General features: G+C 40.6%; 1 protein-coding gene across 2 annotated transcripts in view; it reads left to right on the top strand.

Moving 5' to 3' along the window:
- Psd3 (pleckstrin and Sec7 domain containing 3) overlaps nt 1–14,049 on the top strand; it is a 528,693-nt gene that overhangs the window by 489,401 nt on the left and 25,243 nt on the right. For both annotated transcript variants that reach the window (XM_050162307.1, XM_050162308.1), the window contains 2 exons: nt 10,050–10,207; nt 10,943–11,087. In XM_050162307.1, coding sequence (XP_050018264.1) covers nt 10,050–10,207; nt 10,943–11,087 — 303 coding nt within the window. The remainder of the gene's footprint in view (nt 1–10,049; nt 10,208–10,942; nt 11,088–14,049) is intronic.

Below are 14,049 nucleotides of genomic sequence, written 5' to 3'. Positions count from 1 at the left end.
GAGCACATCTGGGGAGCTTCAAGATGAGTGGGATATAAATAGTCTTCAGGGAAGCGAAGTTAGAGAACTGAGACGGTCCGAATGGACTGTTGGAAATGGACAGTGACAGAATTCTTAGAGTTCGGAAAGGTCAGCCTGGCTGCAGTGTGGAAATTGACCTGGAAGCAGATTCATGCATACATCAGACTGGTTTGAACTAGGGTGTGTTAATCGGAAAGGGTCTAGTGGGTGAGTTCCAACTAAGGTAATGAATTCAAAATTGTATGGAATAGTAAGTGACTGTGTCCAATAGGAATTCTGCATATTCAGATCTGAAACTGAGGGGGATGCCTAGAAATATAATCTACAGAGTCATCAACAGATTATTGACAATCCAAAGCATAGGAATGGATGATGTCATTCCAGTTTTATAGACTGAGAAGATAGGAACTGGGGATACACAGACACACCGTGTGTCCCAGAGGAAAAGTCATAAAGGAAACTGGATGAAGTGGCTGAGAACCAAGAAAGCTAAGAGAAAGTGGTGTCATAGACATCAAGAGATGCCAGACACAGGAATTAGACCATATCGCATGAATTCAGTATCCAGAAAATCATTTCTAAAAAAAGTTTTGGTAGAGTGATGGGTGGTAGAAGCCAGGTTAGAGAAAAGTTGAGGGCACAGATAGGGAGTATATTGGCGACTTCATGTACCCTCTTCTGGTGTCCTGTGACTTTTGCAATGTCTGTCTCATTTCTCCTGAATCTCTGCATCTTTCCTGTCTCTGGTTTCTCTCTAGAGTAAAGTCCTGATCTCTCATTTTCCTTTGGCAGAGGTCTCATTGAAGTTTTCCACCCTATATACAGTTTTCTCTGCACCATTAGGTTTTCTTCTCTCTGGTCCCATCCCAATGGCCTCTGATTCTCGTACAACAACTTAATCTACAAAGTATCCAAATAGTGATGTCAGAATTATTCCAAAATGCCATATTGGAGACTAGGCAGAAATGAACAAAGTGCCTTCTCCTCGCTGAGCCTGAATTGATGGTGGAGATGAAAAGGCCCGTCTTAGGCAGTGAGTGGCTAGTGAAATCTAAAATTCATCTTACAAAAAAAAAAAATGAGGTAACAAGATACACATAAGATAAGGACTATGGTCCTAGCTCAGGGATGCTGCTTTATGGAATGTATTTGGGTGGATTACAGATATAGGTTTACAAATTTCTGGAATTCTCAAGGGGAAACCCTGTAAGATACAATACCAGAACTGGGGCTCTTACAGATACTTCAACCATTTTGGAGTCTGGGAACCAGTCATGGTCTGGTAGTATTGCCTCACTGGGAGCCCTCTGTGCTACATGCCAAATCTTTCTTTCTTCTTTGTGTTACTTGAAGAGAAATCTGTTGCAGCTATGCCTAGGGTTTTATAAAAGTCCACCTCGACACGGTTGTTTGTTTTTATATTTAAAGTATAATAAGAATCAGGAGTGATCCTGGCCCTCCAGGAAGAAAACACTGAAGAGACCAAACCTCCCAGAAGATGCCCAGAACTCGAAACTTGTGTCCTAAAGCCCTCAGTGCCAGGGCAGGCTGATCCCAGCCAGGCTCCCATGGCTCTTCACTAATCCTGTGCACTTCGTCTGTGGAAGTGTTGACTCTGTGACCTTTCATGCTTTGAAAAGGTTACAACACCCACCTTCAACATTTTCAGTCTATGCTGGTTAATACTTTTTAAAGAAGCAGGAGGTGGGCTTTGAAGCCTAGTGCTCATTCCCAGAGAACTGTGTTCATGCATCCTAATTTAGATTAATGACCCAGTCCCGTAGATAAATGTGTCCACTGTGTGAGTGACACAGAGTATAATCACAGTTTTTAAAGCTTATACATTCTTAATAAGATACTGCAGCTGGCAGTACTCCTGGGCTTTGGGGTTCTAAGCATTTATAGGCTGTGCTCTAGAGGATTCTGCTGAAAACCCAGTTCCAGTTAGATACCCAGGTGCAGAAGCTAGCTTGTTTCATGGAGTGGCTTATGGCCCTTCCCCCGGACAAGTAGATGGTAGCCCAGGTCGTTGTAGGCTCGCTTATTTTGTGCTAGTTTCACCCACTCCTCCTCCCTTCACACATGCCTCATCTCCCTTCTTCCTTTCCTCCATTTACCTTTCTTTCCCTACCTCATGTCCTCTGAACCTTCCCTTACTTTCATAACTATTACTGCACTTTTACCGACCGTGGAGAAGTTATGGAGGGGAACACACGCATTACCTACTGTCTTGCCCTCCTGGGATTTGTACTCAAAGAAATGGCTGTGAGGGAGGAAGGGAGGATCAGACCTAGCCACAGTGAAGTAATAATACAAGTAGACTCTAAAACACATGCCCACACGCGCACACACACACACACACACACACACACTGTGTGCATGTGCTCACACCATAGCACACATGTGGGGGTTGAGAAAGAGCAGAACTGGACTCTCACAACTTGTCCTCTGACCACACACTGAAGTGCTCAGGGTTGAAAAGGCTGCCACTGTCAAGGCTGTCCAGAGGCTCATGCTCAGATTTGGCTGCCATTTCTAACCCTGAGCACTTCCGTGTGTCTTAGATTTCTCTAGAGTTCTCTTCTTCCCCTTCCCTTTCCCTCTCTCTCCCTCCCTCCCTCCCTCCCTTCCTCCCTCCTTCCCTCCCTTTCTCCCCCTCTTCCCCTCCCTCCATCCCTCCCTTTCTTCCTCTCCTCCCCTCTCTGCCCCAAGCATGCCTTTAACAGCTTGTTAAGTCTGGCACTGAGTAAAAGCAGAGCGGGTCTTCCACCATTCTGACCTTGTACTGATTAGAAAGTAAATAGTGAAAATTTTTAGTTTCACTTAAAAAATTGTTTAACACTTCTTAGTGTTTTGGTTTTGGTCCACCCCCTACTCCCCAGATTTTTGTTGAAAAACCCTATAATCTTTTACCGAAGGCAGTTATTCTAACTCTCTTTCCAAATAACTTCACACTCATTAAACCTGTCTCTCCCGTCAAATTTTATCCTGGAAACTTTCTTGTGCCTCACTGCAGCCCAAGGCCATACTGAAAGCTAGCACAAGTCCCACGGTGCTGGCGCCTCTGCTAGTGCCAACACATAATGGAAACGTTGTGTCTTTTCGCTGTCCTTGGCTGAGTCTCAGTTTTCCTCTCCACTCAAGTATGGGGTGTTTTCCTGCTGTGACATTGTTTGTGTATGGAAAATCAGGTTCAGTGAGACTGTCCCTTAGGCTTTCCGTAAGTGACTTTCACACATCTGCTTAGGTTAGTGGTGGATCAGTTCACTTGCTGCCCTTCCTCCTGTCCAGATTCGTAGACAGTCGTACTCTCTCTGGGCTGTGTCAACACTTAGGAGAGTGAAGCTGGATGACTTTAGAAAGATAACTGAAAGTGCTAGAATTTTTAAAAGATAACTATGAGATGGTGGGAAATATTTATTACCTTGTGAGAATCAAGCATTAATAGACAACTTAAGACCCACTGTGCATGAACTGCTAGTTTCTTTGTTAATTTTGAAATCGATCATCTCTCTTACTGTAGCACAGAGCTGACCCGAGATGGTTATGTGTCAAGCGCTCTGAGGAAGGAATCACAACAAACATTCCAGTCATGTTGTAATCATACCTGCATGGCTACTGATATTTCTATTTACAACCTCATAGCTTAAACAGGGCAGAGTTCTCAACTCTTCTTCCATTATTCTTAGTGAGCATCAGAGTATTTCCACTTGGTAGGTTTTTTTTTTAAATCGCATATATCCATTGTAGCCATTTAATAAGATATTATATAAATAACACTTCAATAAAAAGAGAATCTGAGCATACTTTTCATTGATATTGATGAGTTTTGTTGCTTTCCAGATTGTACTTTATAGTGCCTGAGAATAGAACCATTTCAAACTTGATGCTGTAATTTGTGATTTGGCTTTGCAAAAGCTTTAATTATCAAACACTGTAAGGAAAAGAGCTCTTTATTTCATGCCTTAAGTGAATGAAAGATAAACACTTTGTGAAATCACACCTTCACTGCTCATTAGGATGGCAGGGTACTGTCGTGGGTTATAGCAGATTGTGGGGCGCACAGGGGAGAGCAGCGTGTCTGGGGGCATCCTTTTCGCCTTCGTGTGCTGGAGAAAATGGGTCGTGATTAGAAGTCATGGGGCATTTTCCTTCCGTACAGAACACGTCTTGGTTGGATTTATCATTCTCTCTGTTTTACATTTTGTTTCCACAGCAAATAGTCTTAGGTTTGAAATGGTTTGATTACAATAATGTGTGCCTTATTCCTTCCTTCCCACCCTACCATTTGAGTACCATCTCCCAGCATAAGCAGTAAGCACTGAGGCTCCCAGGATGGATTCTGTAGGGTAAAGTCACCTTTTCACTCTCATCATCATCTTAGATATGGCTACCCTACCCAGAGTTCCTGTCATTGGGGATGAGGGTGTGGAGGGAGTAATTTGAGTTACCCAAATGTACCTTCTTGTTAATATTTTGCATTTAAGATAATGACAACATTGTTTCACTATTAGCTAGAAAAGTAGAAGCCAATAGACATAAAACCCCTAACTTCGGTTTAGTCCTCATAAACAGACCCCAGCTTCCATTTCTGCATGTGGAGAACTTTCTTCCCAGTATGAACTGGTGTGTGCCTTGGAGTGCCTCAGCCTGCCTTGACATACAGTCTCTTCCAAAGCAGAGTTCTCTAAAAGCTGGTTAGCCAGCTTTTGGATATCATCGTAATTGTTTAAGGTGGGCTTATTTGCAAAGAAAGGAGGTTTGTCTGGGCTCATAGTTCTAGAGGTATGGGCTCTGACAAGGGCCCTCTAAACTCCAGCAATACTATGGTCGAACATGTGTTTCTCTATGATTCTCTCCCCCTTAGATGTCATAAGACTCCACCCTCGTCATCTAATCTATCACTTCCAAAATGCTCAACATCTGAATGCCGTAGTTGGAATACATTTTTAATAGCACGGTCATAAGACTTTAAGAATTAAACATCTGCTTTAGATTGGGGACCCTCTATTGGAAGAGAACAGAACGCTGACAAATACTGTTGGCTTTTCACAGCCATTGCAGTTTTACAGCTGTCTAAGAATGTCCTACTTTACACCTAGTTCTGAATGGAAATGTTAGCAGAGACAATATGCACCAAGAGTAATTATAGTGGCGAAGTCATTGAGTATTAATAATGAGCAGCAAGCTTTGCTTAGGACTAATTCACAGTCTGTTAGGTGTCATGATAGAGGTGAGCATTGGTAGAAGACTAGCTGTGACATCTCAAGAGGCACGTTAGAGAATCAGCGAATGGGCTAGTGGCAGGATGGTCCTTTAAACAGCAAACTGAAGGTGTCACCTATTAGCAGAGGTATTGTCACTAATTCATAAGAGGAAAAACTAAGAGTTAATGAGTTTAGCCCACCTAAGGTCACGAGCACATTAAATACCAGAATAGGCATTTGAACACATAAAGCTCTAAATCCAGATACCCATGTTCTGAACCACAGTTAGTTAAAGGTGTTGTGTCCATTTGGCAGGATGGGATCAAGAGATTACCATGGAAATGTACAAGAATTGTCAGTTAGCACTGAGTACATCCAGATCTGGAGACCTTATGTCCCTGGTGCAACCACTGTATGCAGTTATGTTGTTTGTTACCGGGTCATTTCAATGACTATGTAAAGGAGAGTCGATGAGATTTTACTTTTTCTAGACTAGTTAGATGAAAAATTAAAGTGCAGCCAAGCAAATTTTATTGAATTCCATGAATAAAGAGAATCATCTATGAGACTTCCAATAGAAAATGTAAGAAACAAAGTTTAAACGAGAATAGAAGAGCAGGGAGATGGCTCAGGGGGTTAAGTGCTTGTTGTGCAAGCATGAAGACCCAAGTTCAGATCCCCAGGAAAAAAGACAAATAATAAGAACAACAAACAAAGCCAGGCATGGCACCATGTGCCTGTAACCTCAGTGCAAAGCCTTAGGGGTCCTTGGAGCTGACTGTCCAAGCCTAGCTTAATTGGTTAACTTCAAGTTCAGTGTGAGACTCTTCTTTCAAAAAATTAGGTAGAAAGTGATTGAGAAAGACACCAACATTGACATCTGGCCTCCACACCTAAGCCTAGTGTACACACACACACACACATACACACACACACACACATGCACTATACACAACATGCAGAATCAGAATGTCATTGGACTCTCTTATCTTAGAAACAGGAGGAAAAGAGAATAGCACCTGCAGACTGTAAAGAAAAAGACCAGGAAGGATTATAACTATCAGATTTATATCCAGTTCCAGACTTGTCAAAAATACCCTGAAGGATATTTGAGAAGAGTTAGAGTATATGACTCACATTAAGAAGATGTTTCAAAGATCAAAGGGCTAAGAGTAGAGATACCAAGATAGAACAAGGAAAGGAAGCAAGTAAACACTGAGCCATGAACCAGCCGAATCCAGAACAAGGAGAGACAGCAGTAATGTGTAAGGTCAAATAAGGCTTCTTGAAACAAAAATCATAATAAGTATAGTTTAATGAGATTTTAAAATAAAGCATACGAAAGTATTCTAGCCAAATTTAGAACTCGTGAGAACAAGAAAGGTGAGATGAATGATTGAAACGTCATGTTGACCCAGCTCAGACACATGCAGGGCCCACCCACGGTTGTCACTTCAGTCTCTGTGAGCCACTGTGAGCTCTGTGTAGTTGATTCTGTGGACTGTGTTCTTGTGGTGCCCTCCATCCTTCCTCCCCCTCTTCTGAAGGGTTCACCTAGTGTTTGGCTGTGGTCTCTGTATCTGCTCCTATCTGTTGCTAGACAGTGCCTCTCAGATGACAATTGGGATAAGCACGGATACTATGCATAACTTGGTATTCTTGTGGGACCACTAGCAGCAGGAGTGGGGGTTTCTCTGACTTGTCTGCTTGGGAGCCTTTTCCTTCTTCTAGGTCACATCATCCAGCCTTGATATGAGAGTTTGTCCCTAGTTTTTTTTTTTTTTTTTTTTTTTGTAATTTGTTATGCCATGTTCAGTTGATATCCCTGGGAAGCCTTTCTTTTCTTTTCTTTTTTTCAGGAAAATGGAGGAGGAGGAGGAATGGATCTAAGGGCAAGGAAGTTATGGGAGATGGGGGACTGGGAGGAATGGGGTGGGGAAACCTACAGTTGAGCTGTCATTGTATATAAAGAATTAAAATCTGAAGAAGTCTTGTTGATATGTGTAAAGAGTAAAAAATGGACGAATGTCATGTGGGCGACACCTTCTGAACCCCACCTTACATGACTGATCTACTTGATAGAAAGAGGACTTGAAATAATGGGGAGCTCATAGTTTTAAGATGAATACTTGAAACCTAAATGCACTAAGCTGTGGAGAGACTAACTTGTAAAAACAAAAGCTATTGGAAACGGAGGGAGGGAAAACTTCCATTGCCTCTCAGTACGTAGGAAAGGCTGGTATGTTTTCCGAAGGGGACGGACAGTGGAAAAACATGTAAGGAAAGGAAGAGACCAATCCGTGTGCTTAATTCTAAAAGCTTACATGTTTTGTAAGTAATGGGTCTTTGCAAGAAGAAGTGTAAGCAAAAATCAAGATGTAGCTGGCTACATGAATACCCTTAATAACTTTGGATGAAAAATAGACTTTATGGACCACATAAGCCAGCAATATTAAAAAATATATAATGATAAGTAACTAAAGCTTTAGGAACGTTCTGTTACTAAGATCAAATGACATATACAAAATTAAAACCATAAACTACCTAGACGTCAGTGAAAGACACAGTTTTCCAAAATGTATTATACTGTGTAATTCTTACTCAAGAAGAAGTTATAGTTTTAAAGTCTTCCTTACTTAAAGAAAAATATGGCTGGCTGTAGTTAGACACAATTCTAATCTCAATGGTGAGGCAGAGGCTGGGGAATTACTGTAAGATTAAGGCTAGACTATCTGTTTAGTGAATTATAAACTAGACAGAACTACCTGGTAGACATCATCTCAAAAGACCACAAAAGAAGAAAGATGAAAAGTAAAAGTAGTAGTTATCTTTAAAATACCATATAAAAAAGAACAAACTCCAAAGAACTGAGAGTAAAGCCTGAGTCGTGGAGCCCAGAGCAGAGGTTCCTGTAAGTCCTGGACTAAAGTCTCAGCTCGCCAGTGCAGGTGTGGAGGGAAGACATGCCTGGGAGTGGAGGCAGGGGTAATTCTCCGGTAATTCCAGTGCTGATCCTTCCTCTCTCTCCTGTTGTTTCTCTTTATCTCAGTTTCCTGTCTAGAAACAAAGACAGACGCTGAGTTGGGAAAGGGGCCTTGTAATGCAGGATCCTGTTACAGCATGATCCTGAGGCCAGAGGGGATTTGGTAGTAAGGCTACCTGATGTTAGAGCGTGATCCTGACGCCAGAGGGGGGTTGGTACTGGGGCTACCTGAATGTGAAACCCTTACTCAGAAATACATGAAGAGAGTCATAGATTTTAGAGTGCTGAGCCATTGAGAAATGCCTTTCCTAAAGTACAAAAACCTCCCCGCATAGAAAGATTATAGTTATGTGGGCTGATGGACTCATACCAAGACATACATTCTAATGTGTTGGTTTACTTCATTAACTTTTATTATTTATTACCTTATTATTTTTTTCATTATCTTTTGTTCATCTTACCTTGCCACAAGACTCTGTCAGCAGCAAATCGTTGTCCCTGAGCTTTAGTAAACCAAGACTTGCTGAAATCCCATTCTGGAAGCTGGCACTTAAGATTGTGAGTGTGGGAACGCTTTGTATTACTACTGACGTTTGCTTCGTGATTAAAGGAAAAACCTTTGCCTCTCAGCTTGATACTGATATGGATCATTAAACATTCAGCTTGTCTATTTTTTATTCATTTTGAATAAGTTCCAGGCATTAATATATTTGAATTATTTGCATTTTGAATGGTATTGGTAAAAATCAGGGCAATATGGGATAAAATACTAATTGCTTTTCTAAAAATTTGGGTTGAATAAAAAACCAGCCTGTAATGAGAATACTAAATCTTCTCTTTCATATGTTCACTATAGGTTAGAAAGTGATTGTGTGTGTGTGTGTGTGAGTATGTGTGTGTGTTTCTTTATAGGAGAGACATAAGCTTATTACCCATCCAGAAATATGTGCTGTCATAGCTTGTCCAGTACGCAGCAGATGGGTAGTTTTTTACATTGGTTTTAACCTTTTTTTATTCCAGTGAACACAACAACGAAGAGAAATAATTGGCAAACCTATTTTCAATTCTGATTATTATTCTGCTAGTGAAGTTTGTGTTTTGGCTGTCATGTTTGGTGGGTAGCCATACAAAGGAAATACAAAGGAACCCTTTAAAACTCTGAATTATGTAGTTCTTGTCAAAAAATAAAATTGTATATGCATGAAACCTTCCTATGTATTTTATACCTATTTAGAAAAATAGAAGATATATCTTAAGTTGATCTTCCTTTTTTTCCTCATCAGAAGACCTAGGTAAATTATTTTTATTCCCATTGTTCATTTTTCTAATAATAATATTAACCACCTCAAAAGCTACCTCAGGAAAACACAGTGTGTTCAGATGAGGACCAAGCGATAGTGTCCACCATCAGTGCAGCTCTGCTGATGGTAGCTGCAAGCCTCTGCATGTGTCCATTTCTCTCTGAAACCAGCTTATACTACTTTTGGACCTGGCCATGTTGCAGGTTCCCATAATGTGGATGTGTGTCTAGCCTTCCTCAGAAGGGTGTTGCAATTAATATGTGTGTGTGTTTATATGTGTTTGTGTGTATACATATTTATATGCATATAATATATATTAGCTTTATAAAAATGCCTGTGTACATTCATGTCTCATTTCACGTTGCTCAAAAATGTAATAGCTTTTTTGCAAAAAAACATTTGCAAAGTTTCAAGAGTTTGTGCTCCACATTTCACTTTTGCCATGGATTTTCTAAAATGTTTTCCTTTAATTTGAGATTCAGAAAACTTGAACAGTTGTCATACTCTTGTGCTTGTTTTCTTCGTATCCATCTGCAGGATGAATATAAACCAGAGAAGGCTTTGTCAGAAGAAGACTTGAAAAATGCCGTGAGTGTGCACCACGCCCTAGCATCCAAGGCAACTGACTACGAGAAGAAGCCGAACGTGTTTAAACTCAAGACTGCCGACTGGAGGGTCTTGCTCTTCCAAACCCAGTATGTTTGTTGGATTTGTTCTTATTTGGTCTTAGTCTCTTCTTCCTTGTAGTCCTTCTCCTCCTCTTTCTTCCACTCTCCATCTACAGAGAAGGAGAGAACCAGCTCTAACCTCCGTACTCATGCTTTGACATGCACACACACACGCGCATGCACACACTTCATACATACACAACAATAATATTTTAAAAGAACAGTGTCATAAACATTGGCATAAAAATGTTTGTGTATCAGTGTTTCATCTCTCTTGTGCCCCAACCTAAGAATAGAGTTATTAGGTTGTGTTGTAAATGTGTATATAATATTTGAGGAAACTATCCAGTTCTTTCCACAGTGGTCAGGCATGTTGTCTTATATTTCCTTCTATTGCATTTGCCTGAGTTCAATTTTTTTTTAAAAAATGTGTGATTAAAAGAGATGAGTTAATGTTAATATTAATATTGGCCTAGACTAACTAGCTTCTAAGAAAAAGAGGCTGTGAAGCATATATGCCATTTTCTCTATAGATCTTCCAGAGAGAGTCACAACCTTGTAATGTTGTGATGATCGTTCCTATATAACCTTTCATTCCTATGGTGAGCCCTGTTGAGAATGTTAACCTCCCGTGAACCAGTGAACTTGTACACTGAGAATAAATTATCCTAATGTGCCATTTTAAATCAGCGATAAGAAAAAGACAAAGTGTGTTCTACCTAGATACAGCACTAGCCTAACATCCACATCTTCCTCTCTTAGGAGTCCAGAGGAAATGCAAGGCTGGATAAGCAAAATTAACTGTGTTGCAGCTGTATTTTCTGCTCCACCATTCCCAGCAGCCATTGGCTCTCAGAAGAAGTTTAGCCGCCCACTTCTGCCGGCTACCACAACAAAATTATCCCAGGTAAGGCGGTGTGATCATGCTCTGTACTGGATGGAGCTCTTTCGCAATTTGAGTTCCTAATGTAGATAGCAGAAAGGTGAGCACTCTCCTGGAAAAGTAAACAGTGCGAGGAAGATGAAAAGTTCCATTGAGAGGGTTGGGTACTTTAAGACGTATTTGTTCATAATCCTGTCACTTGTGAGCCTTTCTCCAATTTGTTCTTGTCTTTCCTCCAAACATATTAGCCTGAATTGTTAAGACTGATTGCTGCCAGTGTGGCACAGCTCTTCCTGAACAGCTCTGCTGTGTAGGAGTCACCTTCTCGGCTGTTTTCATCGCAGTGCTGCCAGAGTACATGTCTCTTCTGCTGGGGGTGGAGAGAATACTTAAGTTTCCCCCTCCTTCTGGTGTAGCTTCCAAACAGAATATCATGCCCCACGACTCTCACCTTACAGTCTGTTGAGGACCTCCTCTTATACCCACCAAAGCAGTCGCCGTCAAGCTTGATAGGCACAGAATGATCTGAAACTTGGACCACAGGCCCAGTTTGCAGCCCTTTGTGATGGCTAAGATCTAGGCTGAGACAGGAACTGTGCATGTATCTCAGATATGCAGGTAGCTGGATAGGAAGAAAGGTAGATGACATGTAGACTCGTGACTGGGACACTCTCTGCCTTCCTTAGGTCTTCCACCACTTCTGGACACTCAGATCTCATAAAGTACTATTTCTTGCATCTAGTCCTTTGTTTTTGGATTCCAGTTATGTTCTTGTAAAAATTTGAAATGGATAATCATTAGATGTTGGCAGAGACTGTCCGTTCATTCCTGAATGCCCAGACCAGAAATAATCACACAGAAACTATATTATTTAAATCAGTGCTTGGCCAATCACTAGCTCTTATATTTTAAATTAACCCATTTCTGCTAATCTGTGTATCGCAACATGGCTGTGGTTTACTGGCAAAGGTCCGATGTGTCTGTCTCCTACAAGCAGCTACACAGCTTCTCACTGACCCTGCCTGCTTTCTCCCAGCATTCAGTCTAGTTTTCCCAGCTAGCTCTACTCTGCCCTATCAAAGGCCAAAACAGTTTCTTTATTCATTAACAAATAAAAGCAACACATATACAGAAGGACTTCCCACAACAATTAGATACTAAACACTGTACATTAACTGCAGGAAAGCCACAAAGTAAACACTGGTAAGAAACAAGAAACCTGTTTCTTTTTACGTTGAAGTATCTACCTCTTAAGAGATAGTAGGTATTTGAACACAAAGCACTCTGCTACTCAGATGCAACCCAACTTATCCTTCACTTTATCCTATGGTTTGACCAAAAGTAGGCTTAATAAAGACCCACTGAGAAGACACTGGGAATATGTGTTATGGCAGAAGAGGCTTCTTGTGGTTGCCTTCCTTGCTGGTCAGAACTATATAGCTCACCCCATACACATGTCTATAGCCTGTGATGTCGGGGTCTACTGTACATATGTATTAAAATATCACACTTAACCTCATTCATGAGTATGGTTAATGCAAGTAGCAAAAGTTACATAAATCTAGGTGCAGTGAACACATCTGTAATTTAGCCACTTGCGACGGTGACTCAGAAGAACTGCTCCAGTGCCAGACTCGGCAGGGTATCAGTTAATTACATTAAAAGACAAAATATGAAATGCCCTTCAAAATTAAAATACTATGAAGTAAAAGAAAGTGAAATCTCATTTTAAATTTTAGCTGCCAAATATGATTTGTCTGTATTTATTGGTACAGTATGTTCTTATAGTATGCCTATTATGCAGTGATTAATCCAGGTGATTAATATACATGTTTTGTGGTGAGGATATTTGACGTCTCTTTTGGAAATTTTGAAATATGTCTCACACTGTTATTAATTATAGCTATCTTGATTTACTATAGAATTCTTGAATTTGTTCTTTCTGACTGACATTTTGATCTTTGTCCAACATCTCCCAATCCCCACAATCTCCAGGCTATAGAGCCACTGTTTCACCATCTAGTATCATGGCTTTGACTTTTTTGGATTTCCTGTGCTCATACAGTGTTTCCCATGTATCCATACTGTAGCATGTGACCAGATTTTTGTTTTTTAAGGCTGAATATATATGAATATACATTTTGATTAGTCAAAGTCTCTGTTGTCGCACACGTAGTTTCTGTCTGTATCATGAACATTGTGAGTAATGCTCCTATGACCATAAGAATGCGTGCATCTTTTTACATTATTTCATTCCTTTTCTCTTTACCCAGAATTGGGATGGATGGATTATCTAGTAATTCTGGACCTTCCATTCAGTTTTTCAGAACTAGTGTGTTCTGAAGCCCAGGGACCCAAGGATAGGGTGCCAGCAAGATCAGAGTCTGAAATACTTCCCTTTGGGTGGCAGAGGATTGCTGTCCTCCTAGCCTTCCCTGGTGTGTAACATGCGTGCAGAGAGGTCACACTTTCCAGTGTCTCCTAAGGACTCTGGGCCTTGGTGAGCTTCCGTCTTCTCATATAGGTGCATGGGGGTTTATCTCTGCAACATGGTCTGAATACTCCTTGGCAGAGCTTAATAGATGAGTGAAAAATTATTTTCTGGAGAATGGTCATTGGCTTTTGTCATTACCAGTGCACAGCTGATGAGTTTTCCAGAATCTTAGATATATCTCTCTCCAATTTTTGCCAGGACTACTTTGGTACTTTGCTATGCCTGGTACTTCAAGTGTACCTGGTCCTTTTTCATCCTTCACCCCATGCTCCTTTGTGTACTTATTTAGTTTACTTCATTATTTATTTCCTAGTTCATGACCTTAAACATTGAGGTTATTTTCTTTGAGCGCCAGGGATCTCACTAATTCAGAAGACTCTAAGATACTGTATTTGACCTATGCTTTCTGGGTAACTTTTTACTTAAATTATTACATAGTCTTTAGTATTTGTGGTTATTAATATTTTGGTAGCTTTAAAATCCATCTTTATT

The sequence above is a fragment of the Alexandromys fortis genome, unplaced genomic scaffold (genome assembly GCF_014885135.2).
Source record: "Alexandromys fortis isolate MF-2015 unplaced genomic scaffold, M_Fortis_MF-2015_v1.1 scaffold_110, whole genome shotgun sequence".
Lineage (NCBI taxonomy): Eukaryota > Metazoa > Chordata > Mammalia > Rodentia > Cricetidae > Alexandromys > Alexandromys fortis.
The sequence above is the reverse complement of the archived record's forward strand: the minus strand, read 5'-3'. Positions and strand labels throughout refer to the sequence as shown.